At 34.2% G+C, this 24,506-nt stretch overlaps 2 protein-coding genes and 2 long non-coding RNA genes across 4 annotated transcripts; 1 reads left to right on the top strand and 3 right to left on the bottom strand.

Annotated features, from left to right (window-relative positions):
• The first annotated feature begins 567 nt into the window (after positions 1-567).
• Positions 568-10,839, top strand: LOC110898409. The gene is made up of 6 exons (XR_002569392.2): positions 568-755; positions 3,934-4,158; positions 4,269-4,320; positions 6,179-6,282; positions 6,915-7,580; positions 10,635-10,839. It is a non-coding gene; the product is annotated as an uncharacterized LOC110898409 (long non-coding RNA).
• On the bottom strand, positions 2,172-6,157 carry LOC110898408 (glucomannan 4-beta-mannosyltransferase 1-like). The gene is made up of 7 exons (XM_022145192.2): positions 5,832-6,157; positions 5,107-5,217; positions 4,878-5,014; positions 4,230-4,343; positions 3,947-4,146; positions 2,644-2,838; positions 2,172-2,558 (listed from the first exon to the last, which is right to left on the bottom strand). Exons 1-7 carry the CDS (start codon positions 6,070-6,072, stop codon positions 2,399-2,401), a joined length of 1,158 nt encoding a protein of 385 aa, XP_022000884.2. The 5' UTR covers positions 6,073-6,157; the 3' UTR covers positions 2,172-2,398.
• A 3,835-nt stretch (positions 10,840-14,674) lies between the features above and the next one.
• On the bottom strand, positions 14,675-16,438 carry LOC118485799. The gene is made up of 4 exons (XM_035982255.1): positions 16,405-16,438; positions 16,061-16,302; positions 15,412-15,488; positions 14,675-14,822 (listed from the first exon to the last, which is right to left on the bottom strand). Exons 1-4 carry the CDS (start codon positions 16,436-16,438, stop codon positions 14,789-14,791), a joined length of 387 nt encoding a protein of 128 aa, XP_035838148.1. The 3' UTR covers positions 14,675-14,788.
• Positions 16,439-19,942: 3,504 nt separating this feature from the next.
• On the bottom strand, positions 19,943-21,869 carry LOC110902887. The gene is made up of 3 exons (XR_002571496.2): positions 21,741-21,869; positions 20,894-20,960; positions 19,943-20,097 (listed from the first exon to the last, which is right to left on the bottom strand). It is a non-coding gene; the product is annotated as an uncharacterized LOC110902887 (long non-coding RNA).
• Positions 21,870-24,506: the final 2,637 nt, after the last annotated feature.

The following is a 24,506-nucleotide window of genomic DNA, read 5'->3' as shown; positions in this document are numbered from 1 at the left end:
CCACTACCGATGGTCGTCGACCACCAGTCACCCACCACCACGAACCTCTGTCGACCACCACGAACTTCACGCTATGTTATCTTTTTTCCCACTTCTTTAATTTCTACAATTTAGCCTAACTCATAATCGTTAATTGTTAGAATTAAGTGTTTTGTTAAAAGCCCTAAATTGGATGTTTTGTTGAATGTTGAGTGTTAAATTGAGTATTCAGTTGAATATTGAGCTCTAATAGATTAATTTTTAGAATTAGGTGGTTTGTTGAGCCTTAAATTAGGCATTTTGGTGAATACTGAGCCTTAATTTTTTTATTGTTATTTGTTAGAATTGCATGTTTTATTTAGCCCGGCCCTCAAATTATGTGTTTTGTTGACTGTTGAACCCTAACTGAGTTATTGTTAATAGTCATTGAAAGAAAAATCTTAGAGAGTATAAACTGCAAAAAAGTGACCAAATAATTGCTATCAAGATTACTATTGCTAAGAGAACTTCACGAATTATCAGTTAGCTATTACGGTATGTCATTTTAATACTATTATTTGCCATGTTCATTGTTATAACGTTAATCGCCCCAATCAAAAATCCAAAAACCCAAAAGCCCGACCCAATCAAAAATCCAAAAACCCGACCGGGCGGATCTTCTCTAATCGCCTCAATCAGAAATCCAAAAACCTGACCCGGTCGGATCTTCGGTCGGTGGTGCGACAAGAGGGGGAGAGGGTGGCACCAACACAAAGGACTGATTCCTACAGCAATTGGTATGTATATTCGCCATTTATATGTTCATACATGTTACTTTCATTTACATTTTGTATCTATCTTGTGCAATCGACTAAAAAAGTCAATCAATTTATTAGTTATTTGACCTAGACTTGTTGTTAATCAACTTATGCTTTGAATTTGGTTTCCCCTAATGTTAGACACCCTTTTTATGTCAAACACCATATGTTCGTTTTAATAATTGAGGATGTAACCGAACCGAGCCTTGTTCATGTTCGTTCGTTTAGCATGAACTTGTTAAAGAGCGGTTTAGGAACACATATCGAACGGAATATTCTTGTTCGTGTTCGTCCATTAAGGAATAGAACCTGTTCCCTTACGGTTCAAGAACACAAACGGACATATACATCATCATCATCATCATCATCATACTCAGTATATCCCACCAATAGCAAAACTAAGGTAGGGTCTGAGGAGGGTGAGATGTAGACAGCCTTACCTCTACCCCGTAGGAATAGAGAGGCTGCTTCCAATGAGACCACCGGCTCGATAGTAGTTTTGCATCAAGCCTTGGACATAAAGCACATAACACTTAGCAACAATCAGGTTAATTAGACATAATAAGCATAAACATAATTATTCCCAAAATAATGTTTCGGAGATCTAAGTTTCTAATGACCGAACATAAACTAAACTAAACAAACGGCCATACGAACATATTACCGAACGTTCACGAACACAACTGAAAGAATGCGACCCATAGTTATTAAAAGCCATCACCTCTTGCGCCTAGGCCCAATTTCCTAGCGAGGCGAGACAATTGCGCCTTAAGTCAAGGCAGTTGCGCTTTGATTCTCCAGGTGATGGTTCATGCGTAGATTCGGCGAGATTCCTAGATTATTGAGAGTTTTCGGCCAAATTCTCTAAATTCTGGCGAGATTCTAGATAGATTTCTACTTTTATCTAACGAAACTACTTTTCTACACTAATAAACTAGCATTTTATAACTTTTGGTACTAAATAGACGATATTAAATGTTATATAATAGATTTAGTTTATTTTATTTGAAGAATAAGTACTAATTTTCTATTATATAAAAATATTTTTGGTTTTTTTTGTTGTACGCTTTTTTTTTTTCTCAGGCCCGCGCTTTTTTTGCGCCTTGCGCCTAGGCCCCAGGCGAGGCCTATGCGCCTTGAGTGCGCTTAACGCCTTTAATAACTATGATTGCGACCTTTGTTCGTGTTCGTTCACTTAATTAATCGCACGAAATTCCTTGTTCATGTTTGTTCATTTATCAAGCGTACGAACGTAAACAAACTTCCCACCGAACGGTTCGTTAAACGTTCGGTTCGTTTACACTTTACAGCCCTAATTGTAGTTGTTGATTTGCCATTTAAAGTTTGAACAATCATTGTGAATTGTGATATATAGAACTTATTGTAGTATCTGGTAACTAGCATAGATAACAAACATCTTTATTCGGATTACACGCTAACGATATAACTAATTACACCACCATCTGTATCCGTGCTCTTCACTCGCTTTTCTTGTGTTCTTTAAACCATAGACACTTATTCCAGCACTTTTACAGTCCCCTTTAACTTTATAACAAACATAAACACTAGTATTCCGATAGATAGACACAAATATGTAAAACTTAATCAACCGTCGCGCTTCGTTAGTTGGGGACGGTTATGCCTACGTACCCAACTCCCACAACGAAGAACGCAGTCGCTTGCAGTAACAGATAAATAAACATGTGATCTTTCCCAAAGATAATGTCGTAGCACGCTACGTATAGCAGGAACAAGCCCATCAACAGCTCCGAGAAAAGAAGCCTGTTTATTATAATATTTATATTAAATTATTAGCGTTATGCAAATGATGAAGTGATAATTAATCAACACTTGTTGAGTAAACTACCTTTCGAAAAGGCGTGGCCGTGATCTCTTTGGTGGCCTGACATTGCTTTTTTGCTTTGTGGCGTTTCCGAGTTTTTCGGTCACGACCCACTCGTTGACCCGGTTTGCTCCTAGAAGTCCAATGATTGTCGCTTTGGATCGATGAAACGACATGACGTTTTCGAACAGGATCCATAGTACGAGAAGATGCATTGACCTGTGTGAATCAAGATGTAACTTTAGGTTGTTTTGTTTATCTTGGGATCCATTACTAGGCCTGTAAATGAACCGAACTAACACGAACAGAGGCATGTTCGTGTTCGTTCGTTTAACTTTAACCGAACACGAACATATAATCGAACACATTTTTTTGTTCATGTTCATTTATTAAGAAAATGAGCATGTTCGTGTTCGTTTGTGTTCATTCGTTTAACACCTAAACGAATAGTTAACGAACATAAACAAACTTATACGACGTCATTTAACAAACAATTAACAACACAATTAACATAATAGACTAAACATAAATGAACATAATATTTTTTATATAAATTAGTGATTAATTATCATAAATTCCATTGGAAAACCCATTTTTATTACTAGCAAACCAATTACCAATTAGTTATATTAGTATAAGTAGTTAGAAAGTTCCTTTAACGTTTAATATTTATATAAATATAACTACTTATGTATTTAAATTGAAACGAACGTAAACTAACAACCACAAACAAATGAACACAAACAAATATAAATTAACGAACGTAAACAGACGTTCACAAACAAAACGTGTGTTCACGTTCGTTCATTTAATTAAAGAGTAAAATGCACGGATAGTCCCTGTGGTTTGGTGAAATTTCACCTTTAGTCCCCAACTTTTCAAAATTATACTCTTAGTCCCTGTGGTTTGACAAGTTGTTACTCGGATAGTCCCCAAAGCGGATGAAGGTTACTCGGATAGTCCCTGTGGTTTGACAAGTTGTTACTCGGATAGTCCCCGTGGTTTGACAAGTTGTTACTCGGATAGTCCTTGTCATTTCACACCCACTTAACCAGAAAAACTAACCTCCATCCTCTTTGGGGACTATCCGAGTAACAATTTATCAAACCACAGGGACTAAGAGTGTAATTTTGAAAAGTTGAGGACTAAAGGTGAAATTTTACCAAACCACAGGGACTATCCGTGCATTTTACTCTTAATTAAATGAACAAAAAAATGTGTTCACGTTCGTTCATTTATTAAATAAACGAACACAAACGAATTTCTCGCCGAACAAGTTCACGGACAGTTCATGAACGTTCGGTTTGTTTACAGGCCTATCCATTACCTTAGGGTGCATGATGAGTTCAGAAGGGTGATCGTTGCGGGAATATATATGGCTATTGGTTTTGGAAGATGGACTTCTGGAACCATGATGCTTATCGGGATAATTACGCAGTAAAAGAAAAAGGTGACCCAGTGTGCTATTATCTTCCTTACTAAGAAGAACGCGTAGATGACATGGAACTTCTTCCAAACGGATACCCTCTGCATAGTAAAGTAAGATAAATTCATTTATAATTGTTATTAATATAAAGGAAAGGTTTAACTATTTAATTCGTTAGTTATACCTCACAAAAGATTATTTCTTTTGTCATCTTTCTTAACAGATTAGCGGGACCACACGACCATCGATGCTGTTGATATCGATAAGCTTTGAAGGTACTTGGGAGTTCGTTTTTGACCTGTGTGATATAATATTTTAGCTGTTAATTCCCGTAGATATATTAATTGTGTTAATAAAAAAATTAAGAGTAAATTGTCGTTTTCGTCCCTGAGGTTTGGTCAGTTTTGTGACTTTCGTCCAAAGGTTTGTATTTTCGCATCTGGATCCAAAAGGTTTGAAATCTTGCCATTTTCATCCGGCTCGTTAACTCCATCCGTTTTTCTCCGTTAAGTTAGGGGTATCTTCGTCTTTTTTGTTAACTTAAAGGGCAGTTCAGTCCTTTTCATTTTATGTACAAGCATTTAGCATAATGTACAAATATTCAAAAGACCGAATGACCCTTTTAAGTTAACAAAAAAGACGAAGATACCCCTGACTTAACGGAGAAAATTGGATGGAGTTAACGAGCCAGATGAAAATGGCAAGATTTCAAACCTTTTGGATCTAGATGCGGAAAAACAAACCTTTGGACGAAAATCGCAAAACTGGCCAAACCTCAGGGACGAAAATGGCATTTAACTCTTAAAAATTTATATGTAAGTATGTAACTCACATCTAAATCCCCAACAAAGACAAATTTCCACCCTTTTAGGCTGGCCCGAACCGCAAGATCCATGTCTTCTACAGTGGTTCGATCTTTCCAGCCACCGGCATCTTCAATTGCTTTTATACGCCAAACACCAGCAGTCCCTTACAACATAGAAATTAAATTAATTTTAAATAAAAAATTCATGATAACTTTCTTTAAACTTATTTGAGCAAAAAAAAAAAAATTGGCTTACCATTGAACCCAAAAAACTGACAAGTTGAAGAACCGACTTCTTGCTCAACAGTGAAATGATAGGCTAGTGACATCTCTTGGAGCCGAGTCATTATGCATTCATCAGCATTTACTATAAAGAACATGTATTAGTTAAAAACTCGTAACATAATCCGAAAAACTAAAAATTAAACCGTAACAGGTGAGTGTATATCTTTTTGTGTATAGGCTTGTAAATGAACCAAACGAACACGAACATATAATGAAACACATTTTTTTGTTCATGTTCGTTTATGAAGAAAATAGGCATGTTCGTTCGTTTAAAACCTAAACGAACAGTTCACGAACGTAAACGAACATAGACGAACATAAATGAACAAACACAAATGAACATTATTGACTAAACATAAACAAACATAAAGTAATATTTTATATGAATTAGTGATTGATTACGATAAATTCCATTGCAGAACCCATTTTTATTACTAGAAAGCCCAATTACCGATCAGTTATATTTATATAAATAGTTAGAAAGTTTCTTTAATGTTTAATAGTGATATAAATATAAGTACTTATGTATTTAAATTGAAATGAACATAAACAAATGTAAATAAACAGACGAACAAAACGTGTGTTCATGTTCGTTCGTTTATTCGAACATAAACGAACTTCCCGCCAAACAAGTTCACGAACGTTCGGGTCATTTACAGACCTATGAAGAGAAACGAGTAACATAGTAAGTTTTACCGAATTTCCATCGTGCTTGTACTAAAGCAAGTTCCGGATTTTCAAGGAGATAAGGTACAGTTCTCCAAAGAAAATCTTTGTCCGGTTGAAAATCCGCATCAAATATGACCACAAACTCACAATCCAACACATAATCTTTCGTTAACCCTTCACGAAGCGCACCCGCTTTGTATCCGTTTCTGTTGTTTCTCGTTTCATATTTTACATTCACTCCTCTCTGTATCCATTTCTTGCACTCCATTTCCACTAGCGTCTGTATACAACAACGAATTCAATTACTAAATAGATAATTTATCTTCCATCATTCGAGATTTTAATTTATGTGGTTGTTAAATTGTTACCCTTAGGACATCATTGGTGGAGTCATCGAGAACCTGAACAACGAGACGGTCCGATGGCCATGTAAGAGAACACACCGATCCAATCGAGAGCTTGTAGACCTGATAAGAATGTGAGTTAGATTATTTGAAATGTATTTTTAAGTTGTTTCTAATAATGTTTAGGGCTGCAACCGAACCGAACGAACACGGACAACTGGACAAGACCTTGTTCGTGTTCGTTTGTTAAGAAATATATGTGTTTTCATGAAATTTTCATGAACACTTACCGAACAAGATTGTATGTTTATGTCCGTTTGTTAAGAAAATGAACGTGTTCGTGTTCATGTTCGTTTGTGTTTGTTTGTTAATTTTTGGTAACGAACACAAACAGACACAAATTAATGTTCATGGACACAAATGAAAACAAACGAACACAAACAAGCGTTCATGAACATAACATATAATATACTAATACTTATTAAATATTTTATTTGTCGGATTTTGACGTATTTAAATAAAATATAGAAATTAAAAACACTAATAAACTATCGAACATAACCGAACACGTTACCGAACATAAATGAACGAGCGCAGCCTTTGTTCATGTTCGTTCATTTAACTAAACTAACAAAATTTCTTGTTCGTGTTCGTTCATTTATTAAACGAACGAACACAGACGAACTTCCAGCCAAACAGTTCACGAACTGTTCGCTGAACGTTCGTTTGCAGCCCTAATAATGTTTATTCTCTATGGAAATTCTAGATATGCAGGTCAGATATTCATTTGATGCTTATTTGGTAAGCCATCTTTCTTATGTTACCGATCACCGTCAAAATCAACAACAATATTGTCGATATAAACGGATTTGGTAAGCCATCTTTCTATGCACTGAACAAACATCGTACATGTATTAAATCAAACATAAGTACCTCTTTTTCATTGAACATCGGTATTTGAACCAACACCATGGGGTAACGTCGGTTTTGTTCAAGATCTTCTTTCAACGCTTCCAACTTATACTGAGTGTACTTCTTCTTTCCCGTAAACTTCACCAAAAGAAGCACGACAGTCATGTACACGCGTTCAATGAACATCATTATCGACATCGTCACACATATACAAATTGCAACCGTCAGTGGCGGGATCACCATCGAAACCCTCATATCCCGCCACATATCGGTGAAACTCCCGCTAAAATCGTACGCCGATTTCACCTCCGGCTCGCCCCGAAACAAATTTCTCATGGTGAAGAGTACAGTGTACAGAGATTGTTTAGAGGAGAGTGCGTAGAAAGATTGAAGCTATGCTTTATATAGAACGGGATTGAGTTTACGCCGAAGATGCTGACATGGCACTCGCTTAGGTGGAAGATGGTGGTGCATTGAGTGAACCGCTAAAATGGGCCTCTGGCAACAATTACAGATTAAGGTAATAAATCGGTAAATTTCTATATTCTTTGATAGATCATAATTTCTTTGTGTATGTTAGTGATATATATCTATGTAGTTAATATCGGTGATATATCGGTTAGCGGTCCCCATGTAATATATCGGTGTCAAATATCGGTCAGAATATCAGTACCGATATTATCGCCATATTGACCGATATTTGACCGATTTATCACTGATATATCACCGATATTCCCGATACCAGTACCTTTCTTCTTAGTTCTACACTTCTACCATTCGTCTTTCTTCTTATTGCTGCTATTATTGTTTTAAGTCTTAATTGTTTATTGTTAGTGTTAAATGTTGGTGTTTTAAGTCTTAAATTGCTATATATATATATAGAGAGAGAGATAGAGAGAGAAAGTATATCGTACATTACGGCTTAACGTACTTCACGTACAACAACGTGCGTGATTTGTTATATAACATGCGTGATTAATGTTTTCAATATGCGTGATTATTGTGTTTCAACATGCGTGATTTTGGATTTTTGAGTTATAACGTGCATGATTTTAAAATGAACGTGCGTAATTACCTGTCGTACGTGATGTACGTTAAGCCGTAATGTACGTTAACCTTCCTCTATATATATATATATATATATATATATATATATATATATATATATATATATATATATATATATATATATATATATATATATATAATAAATTCTGCATGATATTAAAATTACCGATATCCCACCGCGATAATCTATATCAAAAATATCGGTCCTTGACCGATATCAGATATTTTACCACATTAACCACTTAGATATAGATATATATATGTTATTTAGTTTAATGATGATAAGGTGGTGAACTTGATAGAGATTATAAATAGAAAGTATTAAAATGAGTTGCTGGAAATTTTTGTCGTAATTGAGAAATTCGTCGCATTGCCGTAATGCTCACGCAGGGGGGTGAGTAGAAAATGTCTATTTATAGGTTAAAATTTCCGTGTAACTCATGCTTAGTGTGCGTTCACATTTGCTAACGGCATCAAATGCCTAAATTTTCATATTGTTTGCCAGCTGTCTTGACCGACTAATATGAAAGTCGTAGACACGTAAGTAAGTAAGTAAGTAGGTGATCAGGAATCCTGCATGCATCCTTCTCAAGCCATAAGTTTATTTGATACTGAAGTTTATTTTAGGATATTAATATGTATTTAAATCCAGTTATTAACATTTGAGTTTGACATGTTGGGTAACAAGTCAAAACATGTGTGAGTGTAAAAGGTTGATTTTTTAGCATGCGTAATCCAAAAACGCTTTTTGTTCGTTCGTTTTATGCTAGTTGATGTGTTCAATATGATTATAAAATTTGTAGTATAGACATAGTTATTAAAGGCGCTAAGCGCACTTAAGGCGCATAGGCCTCGCCTGGGGCCTAGGCGCGAAGCGCAAAAAAAGCGAGGGCCTGAGAAAGATTAAGCGCATAATGAAAAAAAGTTAAACTATATTATGTATTACAAAAAGAATACTATTCTTCAAATAAAATAAACAAAATCTATTATATAAAACTATATATCATCTATTTAGAACCAAAAGTTCTAAAAATATTAGTGTATTAGTGTAAAAAAAGTAGTTTTTCTCGGATAAAAGTAGAAATTTGGCTAGAATCTTGTCGGAATTTAGAGAATTTGACCGGAAACTCTCCAGAATCTGGGAATCTCGCCGGAATCTACGCTTGAACCATCACCTAGAGAATTAAAGCGCAATTTCCTCGACTTAAAGCGCAACTACCTCGCCTCGCCTGAAAAATGGGCCTAGGCGCAAGAGGCGATGGCTTTTAACAACTATGAGTGTAGAATAGTTATCTAAGTTTTTTTTTTTAATAAATCGACTTAGGAGGGTTAATTCATTTGAGTACATTTGAGATAACTTGTGACCCGTTTCCCTTTTTCAAGTTATGTATTTTAGATCAACCTATTAGAGATACAACAACAACAACCGTACCCAGAGATACAACCTATTATGTAAAGCTAACAGCTTCTTCGGTTAATTCATATTTTTGTTTCTTTGATTCTTTTTCCCTTTTCTTTTTAATATCATATATTTGGTTTCTTTTATTTGTACTTCATTCTTTAGAAATTATAAGGTATGACTTTACACACAGTCTATAATACACTTGCTGTACGCACATTTTCTAAAGGGATATTGGTCTCTAATAATCCCAACTAGACGTCATTAGCCATTGGCAGTCCCACCTTTTTTTATTCCCCCTGACAGTCCCACCTTTCAAGTATTTTTCCTCCACCGGTCCTCAGTTAAAAAAACTTAACGGAGTTAAGTTTTTTTCCGAGTTATAAACTGACGTTTTAGGATTTTTGATTAGAACGAGGATACGAGTCGAATGATGTAAAACTTACCTTGAAATTGTGCTCCAAACGACGAAAACGGTGCTTCAATTCGGGTGTTTAAACTTCCAATTAACTAAAATCAAGTCGTTTGTAGCACCGTTTCGAGGTAAGTTTTACATTAATAGACTCGTATCCTTACTCTGATCAAAAGCCTTAAAACGTCAGTTTGTAATTCGGAAAAAAACATAACTCCGTTAAGTTTTTTTAACTGAGGACCGGTGGAGGAAAAATAGTTGAAAGGTGGGACTAGCAGGGGAAATAAAAAAAGGTGAGACTGCCAATGGCCAATGACGTCCAGTTGGGATTATTAGAGGCCAGTATCCCTTTTCTAAAAGGCCTCTCAACAATAATTTTGTGGACCGATTAAAGAAGATTGTCGCAGTTTTCTGGGATAACAAGTGAAAATGTGTTCGGGTAAAAAAGTTTGATTTTGAGGTATGGGGCCGAAACATGTCGGGTCAATTCACAGACACATTTTTATACACTTTATCAACGATTAATTTGTTAATTGTGATTACAAAGATTACATTACTAAAGTAGTTATCTAAGGTTTTTTTTTAGTAAAGCTACTTAGGAGGTTTATTGCATAGTCAACCTATTAGAGATAAAACATTATCTTGTTCGACCCATTCGTGTGAAAATTTATAATATCTTAATAATTGATTTTCAGGCAAAGACGGGAGAGTGGAATCATCATCATCGCTGCGGTTTCTCCTCATCTTGTACATTTGACATTATTGTGTCTTTCCACAGCTATAACACATTTTAACTTTTGCTTTAATGTCCACTCACCATTGACATGAAAACACTTCCAAAATTTGTCAGATTTGTTTGTAGTCTTTTTATATATATTTAATCATCAATTATTTGTTGAAGTGTCAAGTTACATTAGTTACCTGCAGTGGCGGAACTAGAACGATTTAGTTAGGGGGTCATCATAAGCTTATATTCTATACTGGTTCAAATTAGGGGTCCATCTCTAAGTTTGTTCTTCAAAAACTCAAAATTTTTAAATAAAACTTCAAAAAGTTCTGGTAACCGGAGGGTCAACGGACCCTCTTGATCCCCCTCTGGTTCCGCCCCTGGTTACATGTTACTACAAAGTTAATGTAAAGTTGGTTGCTTTGAGTGGTTTCAAGCTTTTTCTGTGGAGGCAATTTACAAAAGTCAAACTCTGCTATGCATTCTTTTGACCATATTTTGGTCAAACAGTTGGTGGCATGTGGATGCTGGTCCATTAGTTAAGCCTAGGTTCTTTTGTAAATTTCGAGTATGTTTTGTGTTAAAAGTTGAGATTCTCTCATGTTACTAGTTCTATGCCAGAAGAAAAAAGTGGATAAACAAACTACACATATACTTTTTCTTCTTTACAAAACTCATTTGATGTTAAAATTGTAACATGATAGGGATCTCAATCCTTTTGTACCAGTTAGGCCTACCAAACCAGTCATGTTGGGCAATGGGTTCCGAGCAAAAACGAGTTTGGCTTAAAACAAGTCGTTTTAAAAGATTAAAAAACTTGGTTCGTGTCAAAACAGGTTTTGGCTAAAATAGACTCGGGTTGAAATGAGTCGTTTTAAAAAGAATTTAGCAAAATAGGTTTACCTGCTATATTATTTTATGACGGCGGCTAGTGGTGATGACCGGAGGTGAGGATGGTGGTGGTGACGGTGGCGAGTGGTAGTGTGTCAGTGTCGATGGTGTAAACGATGACGGTGGTGTCGTTGGCCACAGTGTTGATGTTGGTGACAATCGGTAGGTGGTGGAGACAAACAATGGTTGTGATGGTGCTAACCTATTTAGATCTGTTTTAAATTAAAAAATTTATAATTGTGACTCGTTTTAATCTCTTGTTATTTGAATATACCAAAATTGACTTGTTGTCTAAATTGAATTAACCCAAATAAACCCATATTCAAATTACTTTTGTTTCCCAAATCAACCTATTTTCGAAGAATGGGTCATATCAAGTACCCTACATTATTGTACAATGTGGTTGTAACAGGCTCGTTTAACGTATATTCCAAGTGAAACAAGTACCGACTCAATTTAATAAATTGTTAGTGTTCTTAGTGCTTAATTTGTTCGGGCTATGGTATTGGATTTTTGTTTTGAATGTGATGATATCACATAAAATGTAATAATATCACATGAAATGTAACAACATCACATAAAATGTAATAATATCACATAAAACGTAACAACATCGCATAAAATGTAATAATATCACATAAAACGTAACATCACATAAAATGTAAGAATAAGGTGTTATTATATGTTAAATTTTAATTATTTATTAGAAAAATTATATTTTGATAAGTATAAGGGATATTATCGGTGCAACCTGCAACTTGTGTGCATCAAGAAGTAAAATAAGAAACAGACTTTTTGACTCTAATTCGCTAAATATTGAAAATCATTTTTTTTTTCTAATTTCAACATCAATTTCATAGTAAAAAAACCAACTTAAGGAGTTTATATTGGTTAACTTTTTCTAAGGACTAGTGGGTTGTATACTTGTATGTTAGGTCTAACTTTTGGCTATTTTTGTTTTCTTTATTTTTTAAAGGGTTTATTGATTAAATAAAGAGGTGCTATGTTCTTTACTTGAATTACAAGTCGTTAGCTTTCTTTTTCATTCTATTTTTTAAAAACTATTAATATGATATATTAACTCAATAATAATTCTAATTTTACCACCCACAATATAGATTTATAAAGGGTTAATATAACTAAACACCAATGTATTTTCTTATTTTTCATGAAAAAGTCGTTCAACCCAATTATCATGTATTAAATTTAGTTCTTAAACATAAATTTATCCAAAACATATGTAAGTGTAAAAAGTTTATATAATAATGACTTGTTACCCCTAAAAATTTCAAAATAAGATTGTATAGTTTTTTTTTTTTTTTTATACAAAAGTTGAATATCATTTCATCTAAGAGCATTCACATCCTAACCATCAAATTATGTGAGGAGGAGTTTTTATATTATAAAGGGTATAAAAAGTGGTTGTGAGTAGAGGAGAGAAAAAATATTACTGTTCATCTGTATATTTTGGGGGACACTGTTCACCCGTTATAATTTTTTAATATATTTTGAAACTGGTTGTGAGTGGAAGTGAGAGAAAAAGGTAATGATAATATTATTTAATTGAAATGAGAGAGAAAAAGTATTTGTTTTTAGTGGAAATATATTGATATAGGAGTTATTTTTTAGTGGAATGTATGTATAATTTGATGGATTGGATGTGAATGCTCTAGCTTTGACTAATTTAGGGAGCAACGAATTACTACTTTATTAAGTTTTTTTTTACAAGTACATACATTTTAGATAGGTTTGGGACCATGGGCGTAGGATAATAGGGGCGGGAGGTGGCGGCCGACCCCTCGAACTTTTCGTTCAGTAGTGGGGAGTATGCAGTTTTCGTATAGAAATTTTTTGGTATATACGTTTTTGACCCCCTGTTTTATAGAAATATTTTGGTATATACGTTTTCGACCCCCGGTCGAAAATTAATTGGGACTTTAATATATTAAAATTGGGTTGAAATACTTTTCTTTTGTGTGTGTGTATTTTTACATGTTTTTAGACTTGAATATATCAAAGTTTGAAGACTTTAATATTTTTATATTTTTTTGTGTAGATAGAGGAAAACACATAAAACCAAAATTACATTAACTCATATGTTTATATACATGATTAAATATTTTTAAATATATTTATAGTAAATGTAGTTCATTAGTTTTGACAAGCTTAAACTTCACAAAAGAAAGATGGATAGGATTAGGCATTTACCATACATCAACAAGGACCACATGAAGAAAATAAGGCAAAAGTTGAAGCGAACACCAAAATGTCCTTGGTATAAATAGAGATGGTTGATGAGAAAGAAATAATACGTATTAAACTTTTAATTAAAGAGATACAAAAACTACACATGTGTTTGTACTTAACTAACCCAAATACCCAATATAACAAAAGAATAGAACAAATTGGGATTATACGGTTATATAATATACGAACATCACTCTCATCAGGGACGGCCATCAGAATTTATGTACCATGTTTGAGCTCGAAAAAACGTGCTCTTAGGCCTTAACGAAATTGGGTATTTGGCTCATTAGAGGTTTAAACCTAATGACAATGGGCTAATAACTAGTCTAAACCATAAAAATAGTTTTGTAAGTGGGCCAATATTGGTGTTTGCATGAGTATACCCTATTATTTTATTTATTTTTACATTCACATATCGGATTCTTTTTTAAAATAATGTGCCCTTCGAAGTATCGGGCCTTGGTCGGTGGTCCTCCTCGCCCACCCTAAGGGCCGGCCATTACCATCATACTCAGTATATCCCACCAATATTAAAGATAAGGTAGGGTCTGAGGAGGGTAAGATGTAAACAGTCTTACTCATGCCCTTTAAAATTAGAGAGACTGTTTCTAGTGAGACCCCCGACTCAATAGTAGTTTTGCATCAAGCCTTGGACATAAGACACATAACACTCAACAACGAGACAAAGGCCGATTAGTGCATCTACCCCTTGTCTTTCGGCTATCAACGCCACCACATGATGCATGATTAACCGTTCGTCGCTTTTGACATTATTTTCACGAAAATAGTAAAATAATGTCACACCCCAACCGATGGCGGAAACATCGGGATGAGACGAACAAATTGCTCAAAACAACATAACACTAAATGTGACAATATGAATTAAATCATTTTATTAAATTCTAAAGGGCAATACAAAGTTTCGAATATTCAAACATAAATTCAAACAAATAGTTTATTGCTAAAATGGGTATCTAGTCCATCCTAACTTGATTCCTTCATCATCTTGACTATCAACCTGCAACATGTATTAAAATAACATCAACAAAAAAATGTTGGCGAGTATACAAGTTTGATACATAGCATAGTAGAATAAAATGTGTAAATACTCATATCCAACACGAATAACATGATCCACTTTGCCTTTCCCAATAGACTAGCGGGAAGTTAACACGTTCAACTTGTTCAATACGTTCAACTTGTTCAGTACGTTCAACTTGTTCAGTACGTTCAACTTGTTCCATACGTTCAACTTATTCAATACGTTCAACTTATTCAATACGTTCAACTTGTTCAATACGTTCAACTTGTTCAATACGTTCAACTTGTTCAATACGTTCAACTTGTTCAATACGTTCAACTTGTTCAATACGTTCAACTTGTTCAATACGTTCAACTTGTTCAATACGTTCAACTTGTTCAATACGTTCAACTTGTTCAATACGTTCAACTTGCATAGCATATGAGATTAACAAGCAGCGAAATGTTTCGTGTTTAAATGTGGATAGAGTGTAAATATAACAAGTTTCAAGTGTTGTGTAATTTGAATATGGAATACATGTTGCACCCAAAGTGTTTAAAACGAAAATGGGATCGAGTATACTCACATTGGTGGCGTTGCGATTTCTTGTAATAATGCACGAGTAAAGATTGGAGAATAATCCAAGATAACAGGATGGTTATCCTAAATAATAGTACATGACGAACTCGTTATTATTTATGGATTAAATAAGTAGTCCTAATATTTACAATTTACGGAATAGTTAATTACGTATTTTAATTTAACTCGTTAAATAAAGAAGTTAAAAGAATTAAAATAAATTGCTAGTTATTTTTAGTTATTATAAAATTTAAGGTTGTATTACTCTAAAAGAAAGGAAGGAATTAAAATGGTAAGAATAATGCAAAACAAATTTATCTATTATATTTATGGATATAATAACAGAAAAGAAAACAAAAAATGATTTAAAATTTAATGTCCTAAAAGTGGTGACACCGGATTCGAAAACAGCGACAATTACGGAGGTCCGGGTTCGAACCCGTGAACTCTAGTCAGCACAAAAGCACTTCAACCATTGGACTGTATAGGCTTTTGTGATGTGTTTGAATTATCATTTGATTTAAACTAGTACAGAAAGCTATCTTCCCTTTTTGTTATAAACTCATAATTTTGTTGTTTAATTCCAGTATGGTGTCGAATGAAAGCCGCAAAACAGGAGGGTAAACAAGAAAAACGAAATGGGCAAGCAAGCATACCGAACAGTGGCTTCGAGGTCGTGTCGGGAGCTCTCGGCGGTTGACTGTCTTCTCCGGCGATCTTCCGGCGAGTTCCGGTGTTACAGGTTCTTCTCCGGTGAGGACTCCGGCCTCCAACGAGTGTGTGAGTGATACAAAAATAATAGAGTTTAAGAGGGTGTTGTGGTGTTGTCGAAACAGATTGTGTGTGAGGAATGAGGGTGTCGAGATGAGTAGTGGGATTCCCTTGGTCCGTGAATGCACTGGTATATATAGATGAGTATGTGGATGTATGAGGCCATTGTTGTGGATTAAGTTCTTGATTGGTAAAAAAAAAGGGAAACCGTGTAACTAGAATCAATCACCGAGAAGTTTGCGAGACAAGAAATGGAAATCCATTTTATATTCGGAAACGCGGAATGACTGTCTTGGCGGCAAGCATTTTTAGAGGGAATTACAGCTTGTTTATGTATAAATATCATGTTTAAATCAAGTTTTATTCTAAAAAAAATGCACAATAGTCGTTGACATTCACAATACTAACAGTTTTCATTCTTTTCATTACTTAAAATGGATTTTTGAATTTCAAAAGTATCACTTGAGGCCCTTGTATTTTTAACTTAGCTTAAATAGCTTTGTCCAATGTTTCCTTTTAATATATACCCAACTTAACCAAGTTTAATTAGAAAGTTAATTTTTAAATCTTTTATATATTAATACAATATTAATTAATTTAAACAAGTAATTAAATAATTAAATAAAATTAATTAAATTGAGGAATAAATCGATTATTTGTTTCGCGAAAATTTCTCGAGTTTCAAGGATTAGGATCCGTATTTTTAAAACGGGTCGGATTTTGAAACGGGTCGATTTGACGGATGTTACAAATAACGTTAAAATTAGTGTAATTTCACTTTTGCCCTCTAAGAGTCCACACGTATATACATTATATGCGCACACCGCAAGCGAGTCGTATCGTTATATAATATACTAACTAAATCAATAAGTAATATGCTTATATGGTAGTCGGCACATATCATCATCGTTTGGATGATTAAAAAAGATAAATTTAGATTTGACTAATAAATCATTTGATTATTAAGAACAAAACATTAGATAATAAAGGTGCTCCATTCAGTCTTTAAAAATTGTTATTACAAAATTACAAATGATTTTTCCATTGAAAATATCTTTGGAAAAAAGTTTTGACTTGCTTTTTTGCATCGAATCAGTGTATTATTATATTTACTAGTATTAAGTCCTTGCGTTACAGCGATACTGTGTTAAGTAGTAGCAATACTATATCATTGTTAGCCCTTGCGTTGCAGTGGTACTGTGTTAAGTAATAGCAATACTATACCATTGTTAGCGACCACCAACATCGGAAAAGCTCGTAAAAACAAAATAAATAAAAATGGGAAAAAAAATAACGGTGAGCGAAAAGCAAACGTAAAATCTTTGAATCGCGCACGCTCGTTGCTGAGAAATTAAACCGAAACGTAAAACATAGAAAAAAATAACTAAGTCCATCCAGGACCTGCGTCTTGGATGAACTTGTCAAACACAGAAAAATAGATGTGACGCGGGACCAGTCAAACGGGAAAAAATATAAGAAAAAAATGTTGAACCCCACATGCACGTTGCGATGTGTTAACTCACAAAATTTAGAACGAAACGAAAAACTTGGGAAAGATGAAAAATATGGTGGACCAAAATTGAAAATAAAAAAGAGTTGGGATTAAACTGAAAAAGATGAAAAACTTTGGGTTAAAATTAAAAAAAAACAAAGGGTCTAAATTGCAAAATTGAAGTTATATATTAATTTTAAATAAAGATAAGGATAAAAATAGGTGATATATTAATTAATATTAATATTAAAATAAATTTATTAAACAAATATAAATAAAATTTATGAGGTTGAAGGATAGAATGTCATCTGTCATTATTTGGAGTCTTTTATTATAAGTTAGATTATATTCAATCAAATATAATTACACTTAAAATCTAGCATTTCACCCGTATCAGTATTTGACCTAATAAATTTATAGAGTAAAGTACAAGGATGGTGTTGTGGTTAATCAAAATTTTGAGTTTAGTTTCTATATTTTTAAAAGTACAAAAATGTTCTATGTGATTTGCACTTTTTAACATCTTTAGTCTCCAATTTTTGTCAAAAGTACACGGATGGTCCATGTGGTTTGCACTTTGTAACACATTTAGTCCCCCAACGTTTAATGACTAAATACGTTACAAAGTACATACCACATTCAAGCCCGACTAAAGCATAAGGGCCACCAATCCCTAAGGGCCACCAATTTTTACATTTTAGTGATATATTAATTTGGCCTAGTTTCTAGTTCTTTATGTTTGACGGCCCACCAGTCAACCTAGAAGAGCAAAAACCGTTGGAAATCCGAACCCTCTTCTTTGGGTGAAATCGAAGCGTCGAACTATCTAAATATGAGATGACATAATTGTGTTGAAAATCAATCAATGAAAGGGATGGTGTGTTTAAAGTCGAACAGTGAAACGATAGAAATCATCATTTGATCGTTTCTCCTAAATCCTAATGAAAAACCTTGCCCTTCGTGAAATTCAAAGTCCAGGGTTTCTCCTGAAATACAAAATCCAAATCCTTGAAGAATTGTTGGTGCCCAAACTTCTTCATGCAAAGTTTCAACATTTAATGCATTATTTTATTCCGATATCTTTAGGTTTGAATTTTCTTATGTTTATTTTCAAAATGAAGTATGGTGATTGGTTTTGATTTCACGAACTTCAAGATTTTGTGGTTAATTTAAGTGAACCAGAACTGGGATGTTGATAATTCTGCTGAAGCTGTGGAGAAAAAGCAAAGGATAACTGTGATGGTGTGATATTAATGTTAATTTTGTTTCAATCGGTAACAACATGAGCCTTGTTATGCTAATCTCTACTTGGATATTTATAATAAATCAGGAGGTCATTTACAAGATCATAGAGATGTCTAAATCATCTGTTAATGATAATGTCTGCAAATAATTAGCTCTGGTAACTTCTTGTTTATATAAACCATACCAAAAGTTTTTTTTTTTTTTTTTTGGAAAAAGGCCTCGGGTTTTTAGTTCGCTTTAGGCCTCTAAAATGGTTGAGCCGGCCTTGACCACATGGACTATCTGTATACTTTTAGCATAAGTTGAGGACTAAATGCGTTACAAAATGCAAACCACAAGGTCCATCCGTATACTTTAAAAAGGCTAAGGACTAAATCCAAAATTTTGGTTAACCACAAGGACCATTTGTGTACTTCTCAAATTTATATAACTGGCGACTTTTAATGCCACTTGGTAATACTTTTTTCCATTTAACTTCTGATTTTATTAAGCTAGAAGATATACACAACAAATTTACAAATTATCAAAACTACATTTAATCCAACTTCCCCATTTAAGAGAAGGGACTTTGGATTGGTTCTTTACCCATAGGAATCATAGCGTCTTTATCTTCTCCATTAACCTCGCTGGATCAATCTTCTTGTTTGTAAAGATAAATTTATTTACCGCCTTCTAAATAGATCAACAAGTCGGCATGATTATAGATTGGACCATCTTCTTTTTGACCCCCAAGCCACCAGCATATTTATGACATTGCAACATATCATTCATCTTAAAAGCATAAATAAAGGGATTACACACCATGTCCAAACCATTTGCCATAAGATCGAGGCCACCAAGCAACTAGTTAAGAGGTGATCGATGGATTCGTCCTTCTCTCCAAACCATTTGCCATAGCGGTGGGGTAGCGTGTAACACCCTTCTAATTATTATTCGAATTTAATAAAATATGCTTATCTTTAAAACAAAAGGCTTCACTTCATTAAAAGTACAAAATAAAAGTGTTCATAGTGATCATTTACTAGTTAACTACAAACTAGTTTAAACATCCCAAAAGTGATTAGATAATTGCTTACATCATAAACATTGTCTACAACAAGGTTAATTATATGCGGAAGCTCCAAAATATTGTGTTCGGTTCTTCAAAACGTGCTTGATCGCCATCCGGATTAAGTTCCACTTCACCTAGTGTCAAAACCACTCAAAAAGTTAGTTTTGACTTTAATATAATGCATAAAACAAGTTCAAGAATCAAACAATTGAAAATAAAATAAAAATCCGGAATAGGGCCTGTCGCGTGTCGCGCCACACCTCCCTCCTTTTGTTGCGTGTCGCGATGACTCCCGCGTGTCGCGCCAGATCCCATGGATCATGTCGTGTGGCGCGGGGGATACGGTTTTCTAGCAGGTGCAGGTTAAAATCCTGCATCTGCTGCCCAGCACCAATTTTCACAATTCCAACTTTAAAAGCTCATAACTTTTGATCCTAAGGTCCGTTTTAGGTGATTCTTTTTCCTACACGTCTGTAATTTAATTACCGACGTGCCTATTACAATTATTATACCGAAAATTTGGTTTACGGACCGAATAACTAAAATCACTATATAATTATTCAACCCACTATATTTACACCAATTTTACTACCATTACAATAGTAACCTTAAGGCGCTTTTACCCAACATCCGTGCTTAATATCACCGGCATTTCATTACCAATCCTATGGCTTCATGGTTTTGTGATTGTCAACGCCAAAAGCTAACTTTCAAACACTAACACTACTTACTACACAATTATTCGACCCATTTGACTCATTTATGGAATCCTCCATTATAATGACTACCAAACGCTTCTTAGTCGAATCTTAACCTATTAATTCAAGTAGTGAACATTGTCACCTTAATCAACACAACTTTTATCCTAAAACACAACTATACATGTTTTAAATGTCAAATTTTCTTAATGTAACGAAACGAGTTACATACCTTCACAGCACACCCTTCAATCGTGCGTCAACACCGGCTTGTCCGCAAGACGCTCCGGCTTCCTTTCCTATAGAGTTCAATCGCATCGCATTTAGAACTCTTTGATTCACATAATACGCATAGTTTACCAACTAGTACGAATATACGGTTTTGTTCAAATTTCAACATTAGCCTTCATTTAGGCATTTCCACAAACACCTTAAGGGCAGAATTTTACATGATTCATTATCAAGTTCATAACTTGTTATATGGCTCAAATTACATCAATCGGACTATCTCATACAATTGTTAACATCAATAAATCTGAATTCACTTCATAAATATCGGATTACACTAGAACTACAACCAAAATCCAAGTGTTTATCAATTTCCACAAAAACCCACTAATCACCTTCAATGGTGGCGGAGCCAGAAATTTTTTCTTATGGTGTCATTTTTATGGATACCTCGGTTTATAGTAACCCGGAGTCATTTGTAATATAACCTTGTTTATTATGTAATTCTTTTAGAAGAAAACAAAACAGTGGTGTCATTTGTAAAAATGCAATGGTGTCGCTCGTAAAAAAACAATGGTGTCGCTCGAATTTTTCCTATTATAAGTTCTATTTGCTACACAAAATTTAATGGTGTCGGACGACACCGTTGTTCAAAGTGTGGCTCCACCACTGTATGGTGTTCATGAAGTTTGCTAGAATTAAGCATGATTTCAACATATACTTGTCTAGGGTTTACTCCTAGACACTATATTGTTCCTATTCCATCTATATAACAAACATACAACCATCAATTTCGAATTCTCTAAGTTCATTCAGAAATTCAACTAGAGATTTCCATAAAATTCACATACCTTATGACCCCTTTTCAGTGGAGATCACTATTTCGTGCTTGAAAATCGATTTGGGACTGATTAGGGTCTTCAATTTGGGGGAAAATCGCATGAACTAGGGTTTGTGGGGAACCCTTGTGTCGCCCCTGTTGTTTGATCGACCAGACACACACCTTTGTGTGTGTTTGGTGTGTTTTATTTTGTTTTTATGAAATTAAGTTTCAATTTTAACACTTTTAGTCCCCTAGCTATTGTTTAGTTCACTCTTTAGGTGTTTTAACCCACTTACTTGTTATTACAAAACTCATGACTAACCGGGTTATTTATTCCTAGTTAGTTTATTCTTGTTTATTTTATACTTTATAATTTTTAATATAAAGTTTTATATTTTCGGGGTGTTACATAGCGGCTATCGGGCTCTTCCATAATAACGGAATTTCTATAATCAGTGTTATTGACCTCTATTTAATCGCTATTGACCGTTATTTTGGATGACATGGCAGATGTGGACTCGGAGGAAGATTTCATGGCTTACGATTAGATCATGTTTCGAATATTGGTAATTTTGAGTTTTTGAATTTTGATAATACTATTAATATTACGCATGATAAAAAAATTCCGATATCCCACCGTTGTAACTTATACCTCAAATATCAGCCATTGACCACTATAACTACCAGCTCCACACATCTCACAAAGCCAAATCCTCACCAACATCACAGCTTTGCTCCTCGGAATAAGACTGTTTTTAACCACTTAGTCGAAACAAGTTGTACATCAGACAATAACAACAAAATAGGATCAACAAAGAGCATGCAAATAACATTTGCACACCCAAATGGCCATAAAAGCATCAAAACAACCATAAAACAAAGCTCATAAGCAATAGATGGTTGCACTTTAAGTTACCAACCTAAGCCTAAAAAAATATCATAGCTAATGGTGTCGGATGAGCGATAACTCATCTTCATTGACCTAACAAACAAACATCACAAAAACTAACAACAAATCCGAAACGACAAAACATCTTTGATGAGCATTATCGTTACACCTTCACAGACCCTTAAAAGGAACAACTAAACAAAGGAACGTTTAGGCAACATGATAGTCTGTTTCGAACCACTTAGGCTAATCGACTTGTACATCAGTCAGCAACAACAGAACCCAAATGGCCATAATCAACATCAAAACGGTCATAAAACAAAGCTCATAAGCAATAGACAGCTGCAACATAAATTACCACGCCAAGTCCAAAGAAACATCATAACCAATGATCTCTGATGATCCATAGACCATCTTCATCGACCCAACAAACAAAAGTCACAAAGACATTCAACAATTGTAACATCTCAAAGAATCTCTAGTGAACAATATCGTTATACCATCCCAGACCCTTAAAAAACTCAAAAAGGTTTCATCCAAACATCCAAAAACAATTGTAAAGCAAAATCAAAGTTAACCAACAACATTAGATGTTCAATAATGAGACCGCGATTCACATAAAAAAATACGCACCAACATATCGTTCACTGAGACACAAAACCCAGACCAGAAAATCGAAAATCAAACGACGAACCATAAGTCATCGTCTTCAACGAGGGAAGAACACCAAAAAAAGACCATACAACAACACACCTAAAACCAACACAAAACCCCAACATTAAACTCTAAAAAGAACCTCCAAAGCGTAATACATCGTTTCTAACGACGCAAAAAACACGTAAAAACAGAATGACAACAACAACAAAAATCTACCTGTAAACACGCGAAAGGCCAACGATTGGAACTAGTCTAGCCATCGTGTTGGGAGTTTGCCGGTCGTAGAGAGAAAATGAGAGAGAGAGGAAACTTCAAAGTGAAGTCAAAACCCACTAAAACAACCACTTAAAAAACCTACTAAAGAAAACAACTTACAAAGCAAAGGTTACAAACCTATGTTGCACACTAAAGCGCTAATGTGTAGGGTATAACCAGTAGAGCACAAGTACGCTGCAAATTGGTATAGACATATAAGTGATGCGAAAATGCATATATATATATATATATATTATGTTTTGGTACAATTATTTTACATATAATCACATCACATAAAAACTATAAGTATGTGCATGATTGTCCAAACACAAGTACTTACATTAAAAAGAAAATAAATTATGTCGCATTTAGCTACACTTAAAACATCATGCTTTTAAGTCCAAAACATGATGCATACATGTCAATTTCTGTGTCTTCGTAAACTTCTTACGAAAAATGTATTTTTTACGGGAACCTCACCCAAAAATATATATTGAAAAAAGAAAATCAATCCTACAATTCGAGGTTACAACATGTCGGGTATTGATAATCATAATTCTATACTCGATTGTTAAACTATGTCTCATATGCAACTTATTACAGTCGTGTATCAGGTATACCCATTAGTTTAAAGAAAAACACCCTCAGGATTTTTGAAGATATATATTTTTTTCTTTCCATTATAATTTTTTTAATATAATTTTATGTTTCTAACAACTATAGTAAAATGAAACATGATAAACTATATACATATCAACATTCCTATAAAATATTTTAAATATCCAAAACACGTAATTTCATAATAATATAAAATCTCAAAAGATAATTACGTATTAATCTTTCTATACTAATAAACAAAAATCTTTTTTGGACACGTGTCACTCTCTGGTGCCTCCTGCCTTTTAATAATAGTATTACATATTAATTTTATACACATAATATAATATTAATTAATATAGTTAGAGATAAACGTCTACATTCAAATTTAATTAA

The sequence above is a fragment of the Helianthus annuus genome, chromosome 13, assembly GCF_002127325.2.
Source record: "Helianthus annuus cultivar XRQ/B chromosome 13, HanXRQr2.0-SUNRISE, whole genome shotgun sequence".
In the NCBI taxonomy this organism is placed as follows: domain Eukaryota; kingdom Viridiplantae; phylum Streptophyta; class Magnoliopsida; order Asterales; family Asteraceae; genus Helianthus; species Helianthus annuus.
Note: the sequence above shows the minus strand (reverse complement) of the source record. Positions and strands in the feature narration are given on the sequence as shown.